The 14,271-nt window shown below is 37.1% G+C and overlaps 2 protein-coding genes across 2 annotated transcripts; one reads left to right on the plus strand and one right to left on the minus strand.

Moving 5' to 3' along the window:
- The first annotated feature begins 1,732 nt into the window (after window positions 1-1,732).
- On the plus strand, window positions 1,733-2,397 carry LOC141836722 (uncharacterized). The gene has a single exon (XM_074724236.1). It carries the CDS (start codon window positions 1,733-1,735, stop codon window positions 2,222-2,224), a length of 492 nt encoding a protein of 163 aa, XP_074580337.1. The 3' UTR covers window positions 2,225-2,397.
- A 1,176-nt stretch (window positions 2,398-3,573) lies between these two features.
- On the minus strand, window positions 3,574-13,966 carry LOC141836338 (uncharacterized). The gene is made up of 21 exons (XM_074723805.1): window positions 13,797-13,966; window positions 13,643-13,725; window positions 13,346-13,423; window positions 12,590-12,721; window positions 12,357-12,407; window positions 12,129-12,272; window positions 11,909-12,031; window positions 11,726-11,803; window positions 11,371-11,463; window positions 11,185-11,307; window positions 10,305-10,388; window positions 7,673-7,771; window positions 6,959-7,141; window positions 6,672-6,747; window positions 6,255-6,358; window positions 5,919-6,178; window positions 5,266-5,352; window positions 4,922-5,149; window positions 4,345-4,423; window positions 4,192-4,255; window positions 3,574-4,015 (listed from the first exon to the last, which is right to left on the minus strand). Exons 1-21 carry the CDS (start codon window positions 13,885-13,887, stop codon window positions 3,906-3,908), a joined length of 2,370 nt encoding a protein of 789 aa, XP_074579906.1. The 5' UTR covers window positions 13,888-13,966; the 3' UTR covers window positions 3,574-3,905.
- Window positions 13,967-14,271: the final 305 nt, after the last annotated feature.

A 14,271-nucleotide genomic window follows, 5' to 3' on the forward strand; every position in this document is an offset into this window, starting at 1 on the left:
TCTCTCCTTGCTGTCGCGCTGCCTTCTTCCTCTCACGCCCAAACGGAGCTCACTTTGTAGCGCCCGCCCCAACGACGGATTTGACGAGGCGAGGCACTCTTCTCTTCTTCAGATCGAACATATAACCTAGATATTTTGTTACCTCAATTTGTTGGGCGACCTTGAATGATGGTAAACGAAGGGGCTTCAGAGTCGTCCCTTTTCAGTAGGAGAGGGCTCGATGCAAATGGAAATAGAATCATATATCCTCTTTAATTCTTGCGTTACCACAGTATTAAAGTTCTAGGTTTTTAATTCTTCCACCGATTGTGCCTTTACCAGCATTGCGCCGGTAGATCTTCCCTTTACCGGCGACCTCAACGCTGATCGCCTCTCACCGGCGAGAATCCAGTTATGACTTGGTCTAGAAAATCAAGATTCGATCCGATTCGATGACACCTCTGGGCTGATTGATTTGGTTTCATGTCCCGACTCAACCACTCCGATTTAAGGGCAACTCAGGTTAGGTCCAATACCTAACTCAGTCTTCGGCTCAGTTCGGAATCATATGATCTCTCCGAAAATGTATCACCCCATTTCGCTACTATAGTGGCGACAGGACGTTCTCCTTATTCAGATGGGGCATCTCCTCTTATAGAATCTCCGCTCAAGGATATTTTCTTTAATTGAGATAAGGTAGTTCTTCTTCATACATCTATGTATCTTTCTTCCATCTCAGAGAGACAGATACACACGCTTACGCATAGATTTACTTACACTCTTATTTCTCTGATGAAAAAATTGACTTGAACATCGGAGCAGTTGAGTTAGAGCACCCTTGACCTTCATTCTTATCCTTTTTGCTCTTGTTGTACAAGTTTTAGCGGCGCCTCAAAATCCTTCCACATTTTTCATGTCTGTCGTTCGCTTTTAAGTCAAGTGGCCGACGGTTCGTCCAAAAGACAATCGAACACATCTTTAAAAAAAAGGTTGCTCAGCGAACAACCCCAAGTTTGGAGCTTGGTGAAGGTGGCGAGGAGGCAATCATAAAAAATGATAATCCCAATTAGTCGCATTGACTCAATCCTTGGAGGTGACCGGTTCAGTCCCATGGAAGTTTCCCACCGGGCAGCAGGGCGAAGCGCACGCAACGACTAACTCAGATGCCTAATATCCATTGATTGCGATCCCAGCGAGGAGGCAATCATAACCTCTTTGTCGAAAGGAGCGACTTTTGATTGCTAATATGGAAAATAATTTATTTCATCATCGCCAGCGTGTCATCTGACGTGTCTTCTTAGTTAACTCACTAATCCTTAATTGTGCCACTAAACCTTGTTATTAGTTCAATTAATAATTGATTTATAGTTTGGTGTTATAATAAAATATATCTCTTATTCGTGCGAAGTGGGCCCGCTGAGTGGTTCCTGCACCGCTGCACGTGCGCCGAAACCGCGTTCCCCCCGAGCGCTTCGAGATCGCCGTTCGTCGTCCGCACTCGCGTGGGTCCCGACGCCTCCAGCCGTCTGATGGGGCGTCGCGTTGCGTGATTCGTGCGGATGTAGCGAGCTTACGGTGCTCCGCGTGGAGCCACACTTCGCACGCTGGCCGATGGTGAAACATCGGTAAGCGGTAAGGTTAGGCGGTGACCGGGGGAGAAGACCTGTCGGGCGGAAGCCAGACCGACGTTTCCGCCTATAAATAGCGAGGTCTTCGGAGCTGCTTCCCTTCACCTCGAAGTCTTCTGGCGGAGATGGCGGCGGCGACGGGCGGAGGAGGGCGCGGGGAGGGGCACTTCCGCGGCGTGCGGAAGCGGCCGTGGGGGCGGTTCGCGGCGGAGATCCGCGACCCGTGGAAGAAGACGCGCAGGTGGCTGGGGACCTTCAATACGGCGGAGGAGGCGGCGAGGGCGTACGACGAGGCCGCCCGCAGCCTGCGCGGCCCCAAGGCGAAGACCAACTTTGGATCCGCCGGCGAACCGCAGATCGCGTGGGGGGCGACGCCGACGCCGACTCCGCCGGGCTGGGGATTGGGGGGGATCGGCGGGCGGGATCTGTCGCTAGGGCCCCCGGAGGTCGGCGAATCGGGGCGCCCGGGGTGCTGGAAAATCGAAACCGTCGAGGTGGTGGCGGAGGCGTGGGTTCCGCAGGAGAACACCTCCGCCGCCGCCGCCGTTGCCGGCCGCGCGGCGGAGGCGAAGACGCCCTTGGCGTTCGATCTTAATTTGCCGGCTTCCTTATTTTGATGTAGATCCGACGGCTGCGATGCCTTCGTTAAAAGTTTCCGATTTTTTTTTTTATTTTTTGAGATGTAGACAAGTGGTTCATTAACGAACCGGTTGTTCGATCCGAGATTAGACCGGTCCGGTTTGATCTTCAATATCATAAGTACTTCTTTCAGGAAATTTAATGACCGAAATGCCACTGAGTTAATTATTAATTACGTAGATTGGTGCCCGGCCTTAAATAAATTAAATATTAATGAGTAAGTTTATTGATTTGGTAAAAATTTGTTTATATTTTTGTTCTTTTATGAATAAAAATTGTATAAATAAATAGATTTATAATATTAAACTCCAAACAAATTACAAAATAGAGAGCCAAAAACGTCTGAATGAGCCAAAAGGTCTATTGGCTGCTTTCGCCGAAACGTGTTTCTTTGTTTCTAACCGCCGGCTTTTGCTGAAATGTTTCTTTTTTATTTCTAATTGCGCGGTGAGGAAATGCTGATAAAAAAACAAAAAAGGTAAACGGCGGCCGCCACGCGAGTGGGACAAATTTGCTGCTGCTGCTGCGGCGCCGCCGGCGGCGGAATTTGATGAGAGAGAAAGAGGAAAAGGAAGGAAAAAAACAAACAGGTCGCATCGTGGGAATGTGGGGCCCACCACTCGTTCATGCGTTCGGCGCTGCGATTCCTGGAAAAGGTCGACGCGAATTAAAAATAATAATAATAGGGCAAAATGACGCCCCTTTATCTCTAAATATAATGGACTTGATTTTTTTTTTAATCAAAAGATATCTCTACTATTAATAGTATAATTATTTAATTATCTTTTAATATTATTTTATAATATTATTTTTATTTAAATTTTAAATTTATTATAATTAAATAATCAACATGTCTTCAAGTAAATTTTAATTATTACAATATAAATAAGATGATAAATAATTTATAATTATTATTATAAAATCATAATATAAAATTATAACTACTAAAATATAAATAATTATAATTTCATAATTTTTGCTATAATATAAATAAATTATAACAATTATAAAATCTAACTCTATTTAAAATTCAAAAAATAAATAATAAATAATACACAACAATATTTAAAAATTTAAATAATTATACATGAATAAATAATAAAATATTTAAAAAAAAATAGAATGCTCTTCTAATAAAAAAATTAAAATAGAAAGCTCTTCTTATATAAACAAATCCTTTAATGAATTTAAAAATAAAAAAAATACCCTTTCGACTTCCCAAAATAATATCTAATATTTGTTTTTTAATTTTTTTTCCCTTCTAATCGCCAACCAGAAACAAATCAAATTATTACCAGAAAAAGAAATAATTCCTGCAGAATCAAAGCAACCATCGATCAATTAGCTTTTGCCATTTTCCCAGAAATCCAACCTCATGATCACAAATAACTTACAACCAGTAAATGCAGTAAACAATAATATCACATTTTGAAAGAAAAAAAAATGATAGAACAAATAGAAACCACAGCAAAAAAAACTAGTAACTCGTCAAAAATCATATGGTGCATCAGATGTAGCATGCACTGATACAATGTACAAACTTAGGAAATGGCTAATTTGAATCTCGATTCTCATTTTTTGGTGTTCTTCTGAACCGGAGCTTCAATCCCAGTGAAGGAAGGGCCTATGTAGCTCACTCGTGCTGCTGTATTCGATATCCTACGAATCGTAGCACTGCTCCGGCCACTTGGGGTAAACACGTTTGTATAAGCTCATGCACACGGTATCATTCTGCTGAATCACGCCGTTGAAGATGCATTTCATAGCACCTGAAGGATAAACACACAAGACAGAGGACCATGACTTAGAAAAGAAACTAAAACAATTCAATCTCTCTCAGTTTCTATCCATTTCCCAAAGAGGCGAATTGAAGTCCAAATTCATGACTCTCTGTGGAAGTTATAAATTTATAAATTCTAAATTTAACTGGATCGAGACTACGTACCGTGAGTTCCAACAGTCTCCATGATTCGACCTCGACGACCACCTTTTGTCCATACTTCCAGTGGCTGCACATATCGGAAAAAATGTCAGGGACAATTTCCACTGTGAATATCACTTTAAACACCCTGCCACCAAAAGCAGATGAAAGACTTGCCTTGAACCATCTGACATCCTCAGGATTATGGAACATGTACCGCACTATGGACTTCGATTTTGACACTCTCTGAGGGTAGCTGCACGATAGATCTTACGGTTATTAACTAATAGATACTCTGAAACATGAATGGGTAGTGTAGAAACAAAATCAAAATAAGAATTATTGGGCCAGGTTGATGGAAGCACTTGCTAAAGATCAAACGAAATTGATGGTAAAAACAATGAGTTTATATCATCGCATTATACCAGCAGCATCAACATGGAAGCGTGATCATAATGACAATGAATATAGTTTTCATGACAGAAAAAATAATGTATTCGAGGAAAACTGAGTGCATCTGCATTGCAACTAAGATGACCTTTGGCAACACAATAAACAAAAAAAGTAGTACAAACAGTTGTCAAGATCTTTTTCACAAAAGAATTTGGGGAGAATCATTTTATCAGGAAACGTAGCATCAAGAAACAAAAATATTAGGTTTGCAACTAACTGTACAAGAAGACTGTAATTGGCTAGTAGGTATGCACATTCACATTTACATGCAAGTAATAACAAAACCAAGAAAAAGAATTACCCAGTTAAAATAATCTTCTTAAGGATTATCCTATCTGGGTCCACTGATTTTAGTGAACCCAGGGCAGCAACAGAAGGAGCTTCTCCATCTTGAGTCTTCAGAATTACCAATGGAAGGGAAGGAAAGCTAATAGGGGCATAAACAGATGCCATAGAGTAACGTCCTGGATGTAGAAATCTTTCCATTTTATGCTTATCAGAATTCAAATTGTCGGAAGAAAACACAGGCCTGCAAATAACCCATGTTAAAGACTCTTCAACTTCAAATCTTTTATCTATAAAACTGATAATACTACAAGGGAGTTTCAGTAAGCATCTAAACAACAAAGTTCACCAAGACAGTACCTTGCATTGAACTGACGGAACCCGACATGGAAACTGAGCATCTCTTTGGACCGTATAGGAGCATCATAAGAGTCATGTTTCTTAATGCTGTAAAACAGAGAAGAACTTAAGAAATGCCTTTCAAAATTTGAACACAGCTACATAATATAAAACTCATCGAGCTTTAAAGGTTTTGCTCTTAGGACAGTTGCTCTTCAGTTGATTTCAATGACCCATCCATCAACACCAAATACCAAATTATAGCTACAAGCCCATCATATTCTGTATCTAAATTTTTCACATGGATAAAATACTTGATCAGAATTTCAAGAATGTTCTAAGAAATGGGAAGAAATTATGAACAAGTCGCTGTACATTATCTCAGATTATACTCCCGCTGTAGATCTCACAAATGAGGGTTATCCACAATGTTAGTTTTCTAGTGATTTGTTACTTCTTACAAACTATATGATACCATAAGATATTAACATGGGTTGGAGATGCAAGACCATTCATGATTGAATTTCAATACAGGTAGAGTCGATGGACCCATGAGATTAATGTAACTAAAATATAATCAAAGCAATAAGAGCAATCAGAATCACCATCCCACACGCTGACAATTAAAATAGTATTCTTCTATCTGAACATGAGAACTCACAAAAATAATTTACCTAAAGTGCAGGACGGACATCTTTGATTCATGTTGCAGAAGCCCGCATACAAGCACAGGCGCTTTCCTTGAGGGTAAAGATAGCCTAGCAGCAACGTCCAAAGGTACACTTTTCAAGTAGATTCTCACATACGATCCTACAGGAGCACATTCATTCATGTTCCCTTCATCTACCTCAAGCATCTTTGCAAGGACATTCTTTTGTGTTTTAGCAAAATTGTCAAAAGCAAAAATTCTTGAATATTCAGGGGGTAATGATTCCTGCCAATGAAAAATAACACATGAGAGAGAGAGAGAGAGAGAGAACAAAAACAAAAAATTAATATAGGATGGTCACTTTTGGATCCCATGAAGAGGTTCGAAAAGACTTGAGTCCTCTATATTTGGCAAAACGCTTTTTAGCTGGGACATCAATTGGTGTTTCTACTTCATCAGGAAACTCTACAGAAAAAAAAAGAACTTTAGTTAGACCATAAAAATGTGAGAACAAAGGTGTTCAGATATTTACTTGACTCATTAAAGAAAACAATAATGCATCGTCCACTGAAGGAAATAAAAGGTGTTGGCAATTTATGTCCACCTGAAGCAAAGAAACTGACAAAAAAAGAATTGATCTAGCTGCAATTGCTTCAAGAATAAAAATGATGACATTCCATGTCATGTTGTATAAATAGATGAGATTCTCAACAGTTAAAAATTACAAGGAGAGGTTGTTTTCTTTGTAAATTTAAGTGATTTAGCAGATGATAACTACCTTGATCATCAGCATATGCTTCCTTAATTTTCTTAACCTCTGCTTCTATCTGCTCCTTTGTCATGTTTTCATCATCCTGTAACAGATTATGTTCACATAAGAAATTAACATGGAGAAACGAACAGAAAATACCTAGTCAGACAAGTCACAACAATTTCTAGCTCAGATGATTGGCATGAGAGCAAGGTCTACAATCTTTAAGTAAAACAAAAGTGAAGCTACAACCAAGCATTGCTCGCTACCAAAACTTGATGAAATTTTAGAACAGTAATAATGTGAAAACTCACAGCCATTTCAGTATCCCCAATTGTTTTATCATCAAAATTTTCACTGACAAAATGATCATCAATATCTGAATGATCAGAATTTTCTTGAGCTGCTTGGTCTCCATGTTCATCCATCATCATACCATCATCATCCTCTTCACTAAGGTTAGAGTCATCATCAGTATCCTCCACAATCCAAGCAGCCTAGAAAACATGGCAAGTAAATGTGAGTAAGGAGTTTTTCAACCTACACTTAGCAAAGAAAATGAGAAAAACTAGATGGAAAGAGAACCCAAAAAAAAAAAAATATTGCAGAGATGATAACGCTAAGATAGATGTGTATAGTTTTGGGGGGGAGCGGGTTGGGGTGGGAGGAATTATTACCTAGGTGCAATTAGGTGTAGCTACAATGGATTGATAAAGATATTAAAAAAAAAAGATTATGATGGGATACACATGTTTAAAGACAAGCAAAGAATTTGCTTAGTCTAGAAGTAATTTAGTTTGAAGGTGTAAGGATTAAAGGCCTTGAAAGGAGACCAAAAAAATCTTAATCAACATGGTTGAAAGTAACCTGGAAATTTTGAATATTTGCACTGATATGTTCTTAGATGGGCAATATCCTTACAAACAGTTCCAAATTGTTAGGAGTCTTGGGAGACATGGTTTATTCATACTATACCTATGCAAGGAAAAAAGAAGGAAAGTGTAAGAACTCCAAATTGAAACAATGACCTGGTAATCTGAAGTTCCTCGAGGAAGTCTCTTCCTAACCAACTTTCGCTCCTTGTTATTTGTCTCAGCTTCAGCCATCTCTGCTTCTGTTGGCCATGTCTACTCAAAATACACACATAAGCAAACAGAAATTACCAATTGAAGCATTAAATCATGACCACAACAATCAGGAAACATTTAAATGAACACAGAGGTTACAACTTAAGATGATATCAATGGTAACCAAAAGATCATTGGTTTCTTAGCTTCCACAAAAATATCTGACAACAGGTGGATTAATTAACATGATATATATCATAACCAAATATGTACAAAATTGTATCTTATCAGACACATTAAAGTAATGATATTAAAAGTTCTATTGCTCTCACGCCATCTTCATGTGCACAGTTGAAGTGAAAAGGGGGGAAGTTTTGTTTTTTTCTAAATTGGCAAGTGGACCATGAGGCACACCAAAGGTACAGAGCTAAACCAGGGTAGCTGTTAAGGCTTCTATTCATTTAATTTTATTAAGAAATTTGTTTTGCTTACAATGCACAGTGGGCAGTGGACAATAAATATGGATATGATGAGGAACCTATGCTCACACAACTAATCCTAAGATTCACTAATAACTTAAGTAATTTTAATCTCATCTTGGAAACTGCTTGGTTGCAGTGTACTAATTGGACTAGTACAATACCAACATAGAAAATAACAGAATATTTATATGCGCTTTACTAAACAGAACTAACATCGGAACTATATGCTCTAGGTAAAAAACCTCTAGTATCAACTGGTTAGGTTAATATTCTAAACCATTTGTGATGGTTTCTTCTGCATACAATAAATAAGGCAGCAAAGCCTATAATGCCAAAGCACTGGTCCAGAAGGTAGATTAATTACAAATGGATAGTCTGGTCTTTAGCATAAAGAGAACCTAAAACTAAGCAAATTAAATAGAAATCTGTCAAATTACAGATGAATAATTATCAAGAAGCAGACAAGTAATGAGTTAAGTAATAATAATACTAACAAATAAAAAATAAAATAAATAATTTGTGAATTTTCTATTTATTTTGAATGATTTTGTTAACAAAAGCCAAAAAATTAACTTTAAATCAAGCATTAATGATGAGCTAGAGTCTAGATCCATCAACAATGACAAAGGCACTGTACTTACAATTACTCTCCAAATAACAAATGGATGGGCATCTAAAGCTAAAAAATATATTCGAAAGAGCATGGATGACTTTGCACATGGTGACCTGTGCATCTTTAGTGTAATTATGTGTAATTTACCTTTATCTGTACTACTGTGTATTACAGGTTGTTACAAATTGATAAGCCACAGCACAAATGTTGGTACTGGATAGCATGCATATTAGAATGGAAATTGTGAGGCCGCCTGAACTTTAGTCAAATATTTGGCATCTTTTGACAGTCTCACAAGTGAACCAGTGTAACATGCCCAAAGGTAAGCATAAATAGCATACAAGTCAAATGTACTAGAGCCAGAAGGTAGAATTCTCCAGAACAGTTCATGTTGCGGGCAACAGACCATGCTGATGGTCATGATATAAAAAGAATAAATGGGAGAACAATCTGAGACTTTGCTAACAATCTTTTATGACCAATAAACTGCTTCCTCCAAAACGATCACTAAGGGTGTGTTTCCTATGAGGCAAGGAACGCAAAACACAAATAGAAATATGGCGACAAAAATATTTCTACAGTGGATCTTTCCCTCTGTTTCATTGGACAGAAAAGAGGAAGGAAGGGAAAGACTAGGAAAATCTTTTTCCAATTTTCCTCTCCAGCGCTTTTGTCTGATTCTGGCCAAAAACTCGCATTCACACGCAATGAAGCTCAAATTAAATTGTAAAAATTTTGAAACTATTTGTTCTGTTCAAATCTATTTTCGAATTATGTTCTTTTCTAACAAATAAAGTTTTGAAAAATAAATTTCTACTCTTTCCTTCTCCCTAAGGAAATTGACAAACAAAAAACTCTTCTTCTTTCCTTCCCTCCAAAAATGTTTCTTGATCCTTTTCCTATAAGTATTTTTTTCCTTATCCTCTTTCTTTCTCTTGATATTTTCTTCCCTCATGGGAAATATTCCTGAAATAAGAAATATATTTCAGAGATGCCAACTCCTTGTGTTGTAATAGAACAAATTGATTAAACAATAGTTTCAAAAGATGCCAAATAATAGGAATAACTCAAATTTTCCTTCCAACTGAATCAAGATTCATAGTAAATAGAAAGATGAGTAGTTATCTTTTGTAGTGTGACCTAGGTAGATACATATTAGTTCAAAAGGCAAGGAGAATCTTGCATAATACACCTTACCTCATAGCAAAAAAAAGAGGAAATAAAAGTGTCAACATAAGATCATGGAACAAGCCATGTAAATTTCTTATGCAACAACAGACAGAAAGTCCAGGGGTTACCTTTTACTGTTACATATTAGCCTAAAACAAGAAAGAAAAAAAAGTGCCAACATATGTTTATGGAACGAGCAACAAATCAGATATCAAAAGCACAACCATAGGTTAAAAAAATTCAGCAAGCAAATCAATCTTCATAGTTTACAAAAAACAAAAGAAGTAATTGAGTAGACAATACATGGATAAAAAATAATCCACCTCACCTGTTCACCTGCAAGAGGGTCGGGTACATTTTCAACAACCAAAGGTTCCTGCTTCAAAGGATCTGGAAATAGAGTTTGTATGATCTGCATGTTTTCTCAAGCATGAAATTCCACTCAGGTTAGCTGATTTTAGTCAAATAGATTATATCACATGTATAAATGGAGGATAGTAAACAACAGTTTAAGTAATCAAAAACTAGATTATATAACATGTATCAAAAATTAACTCTTTGATAACCAAAGCAGGAGAAAAGCAACTATTGACAAACCTGATGAGAAATTTAGATGCAATGTATTCAACCATATATAACTAAATTGTCTTTACATTAGTGAATAATTGAATAATAGAATTTGCTACTGACATAGACAAGGTATGAGGAGGATCTAATTTCTATGTATGAGGTTGTAGCCCATTAGTCAAGCAAGTTTGTCGTGTTAAAATGTTAGAGTGACTGCCATTAAATCACTTCTTCACATGTATTCCATTTTTACTCCCATTTTAGTAAAATATACTCAATAAATTATAATCCATTACATGTATTCTCATTGCAACATGCAACCTTTGTATCTTGATTTCATACCTATAGCAAAACTGAAGAAGAAAATATTGTTCAAGCAATACTTATACGACAAAAACAAAAAATGTAGACAATGTCATGACTATATAACAAAATACTTGCCCAATCTATAACCATGAGATAATTATCAGAAGAGGTTTTCTTTGTAAAAAACTTAACTACATCAACATCAAAAGAATACCACAAATCACTTATAGGAGAACTTAAAAGAGTTTCAAACAAGCTTACAAGAAACCCTTTGAATCTAGAATTGAAAAAAAAAAAGATGGAAGATCATTTTATTTATTTAAAAAGAAAATTACCTGGGAACTATTCATATCATCAGCATCCATTGAGTTAGAACTTTTTCTTTCATTAATAGGGAATCGATCCTTAAGGATATCAACCTTCGCTATCGGAAAATCTCCAGTGCCTGAAACATGAACCTAGAGTGGAAGAAGTAAGAGCCATGCACTGATAAAGAAACATGCCCTAGATAAAATATTTACCAGTTGGTTAGCAGAAAGACTGTGAGCACGCACATAACCAGACAGAAGTAACGAACACATTCCAGGATTATCGCGATCAGGTTCTAGAGATGTCTGATAAAAGTATTGTTAGAGAAGTTGGCAGGAAATATGCAGTATATCAAGTAAGGCAAAAAAAAAAAAAAAAAAAAAAAACTCACATTATGTGCTGTTAAAACTGACAAATAAAACATATACAAAAATATTGCCAAATCAAAATGCAGATCTAGTGATCATATGACATATGCATGAGGATAGCATATTATTTGCTCAAACAATATAATAAGCCTAATTCTATAATATATATCTTGTATAGAATTGCTTCCAAAAAGTGCACCTCTTGGGACATAAGATAAGGTCTTTGATTCCTCCAATGAGGGCATGAAAGGCTTTGCTCCTTGAAAAGCCACATGAACTACAAGACAAGGTCATTTACAAATAGTAAGAAGATGTTTAGGACTTTGAGTAAATATTTCAATCTAATGAGAATGTTTTTTGGTAGACCACATTGTGGCAATACCTTATGCAAATCATCCCTAGTATCAGCCAGATAAAATTTACAATCTTCAGGCAACTCAGAAGAAAGATGAGAAATGCACAGTTTTTTGAAGTCTTGCTTCCGTTTTATGTCTGAAGGAAGATCCTGTTGACAATATCCATTGCTCAAAATTCAAATGCGCTCAATTCGGTACGATAGACAATTTTGTGTGCATGGAAAGCATGCAACATTAAATATTTACCCTAATTAAGACAGCAGTGCTTGGTAAACCAATGGCTCTGAAGACAGAAAGACATTGCTGTCCAAATGCATCCACCAGGTTGCTTGTTTCATATTCATCAACCAATGAATTTGCAGACACTACAAATGCAATAAGATCTGCTATCTGTTTCAAATAATTTAAGAAGATAAGCATAAATTGTCAATTATATATAAACATTTCTATGAAATGCCCATGTATATTTGATACCTTTGCCATTTCCATGCATGATAACAGATCTCCATGTGGAGCTTCCAGGACCTTCACAGCCATTGCCATGATTAAAAAGCATATTGTAAGTTAAACAACAACATTTGGCACATAAAATAGCACTATGAAATAGATTGCTAGACATAGCAAAGAGTCACAACAGTCAAGTAGAACATCACGATGACAGGCAATAACAGGAAGCATAATAGCAATGTTTGCAGTAAGGAACAAACCGTTAGCCTAAATTTGTAAATTGATGAAGCAACAGTGTTTGACAATGGTGCTGTATCTTCTCCTGATGATAGCATCAACAGATCCCTTGCAATTTTACCCAAATTTGTGGGCGCGGAAAGGTCAAAAAGGACCTGACACCAATCATCAGGAACAAAAATTAATGTCAGTCTTACTCAGAAGGGAAACAAATCCAAACCCAAAACTTAAGTGCATATGCAAGAAAAGCGAAAGTAACACAGATTCACTTTAAAAAGTACCAATTGTCAAATACAAAACTAACTATATTAACTATTAACTACTTGTCCAAGCTTTGAATGCTGAAGGTAATGACATCAAGCCACCAGCCATACAGCAAACACAATCCTCACAGAAGACACTACAATCTGATGTACAAGATTCTGATTTTAAGCTACGTGCATTTTCTATCTTATCAACATAGCCTATAATCAGGTAGTCTAGTCATTAACTGAAAATTAAATTTTCTTAAATCATCATACATTGTTTATGAAATATTTATTAAAAAAAGAAACTATCAAGTCAATTAAACTACCACATTAATTAAACAAATTCAAATAAGTTGATACCCGAAATGGAAATTTTGTGGAGAAATTCACTAGCAGTTTATATTGTGAGCCAAAATTGAGGAATACCTCTTAAAGATGAAATTGCCTTGAATCTTGATAATAATTTTCAAGTTGAGAAGCAACTGTAATGGCATAATTAACAAAATAAAATTCAAGTTTAATATTACTCACAATAACACGAGGCGGACTTGAGGATCCACTTGAGGCTCTTTTCTCTTTTAGCAAAGCGGCCCTTTTCTGGTCACGGATCTGTAGTTCAAGAGATATTGAGAACTATTCGCATTTTAAAAAAAAATCAAGTTTTTCTTACATTCTCAAAATGACAGCCCTTCAAACATCAAAACAAACTCAGGTAATTTTACTTCAATCAAATGCTAATCTTACAACAAAACATTGGAGGAAAAGAACGCCATCTCGTGATGCTTAAAAAAATTCAAGAAAAATGCAACAACTGATAGTGGAACCTACCATTTTGCTGCGCTGAATCCGAGCAGCACGGGCGCCCTTCACTGCTGCTCGGTGAGAATCTGGCTTCCCGATACGTTTGCTATCTAAATACACACGGATGGCCTTTCAGGAAATGCATACGCCCGAGAAAATTCAAATTCAACAATTAACTCACCAGTGCCGGAGGTCCGGTGGAGCTGACGAGAAGCTTTCGAAGCGAAGCGACTCTTGTGAGCCTTGTTCGTCTGCGTGCGTGAGCCTCCCATCGAGGCGAAGTATTGCTTCGAGGAGATTCCAAGAGGGAGCTTCAAAACCGGCCGCGAATCACAAAAACCCTAGAAAGCAAAAGCCCAGGCGGAGAAGAGGGCGCGACGGCGGGCGGGAGAAAGCCATTATATTTATATCGGGCTATCGGGTTGGGATCCGCTTCTGCAAATAACGGGCTATTGGAATCCATGATAAAATCTGTTAACGGTTTTCTTGTCCACCCCTCGAAATTTAATAAATTAACTTTTAGTTATTTTATATATATATTAATATCTACGCAATAATTTGTCGGTGCACGACCGCACGGTACGCGATGGAAGATTTCAAATGTCCGAAAATAGAAATAATGTCATTTCTTTATTTTTTTTTATTTTTTATTTTTA

Source organism: Curcuma longa, chromosome 10 (assembly GCF_044706935.1).
Source record: "Curcuma longa cultivar G26 ecotype Majalengka, Jawa Barat chromosome 10, ITB_CL_G26_1.1, whole genome shotgun sequence".
NCBI lineage: Eukaryota > Viridiplantae > Streptophyta > Magnoliopsida > Zingiberales > Zingiberaceae > Curcuma > Curcuma longa.

Excerpts from the sequence above, each read along its gene's own strand:
- LOC141836722 (XM_074724236.1), top strand. The coding sequence starts at position 1,733 with ATGGCGGCGGCGACGGGCGGAGGAGGGCGCGGGGAGGGGCACTTCCGC.
- LOC141836338 (XM_074723805.1), bottom strand. The coding sequence starts at position 13,887 with ATGGGAGGCTCACGCACGCAGACGAACAAGGCTCACAAGAGTCGCTTC. Across the intron at positions 12,722-13,345 it reads CAAGTCCGCCTCGTGTTATT|GTCCTTTTTGACCTTTCCGC; the intron begins GTGAGTAATATT and ends GATTGGTGTCAG. Across the intron at positions 6,748-6,958 it reads TTGGGGATACTGAAATGGCT|GATGATGAAAACATGACAAA; the intron begins GTGAGTTTTCAC and ends AATCTGTTACAG.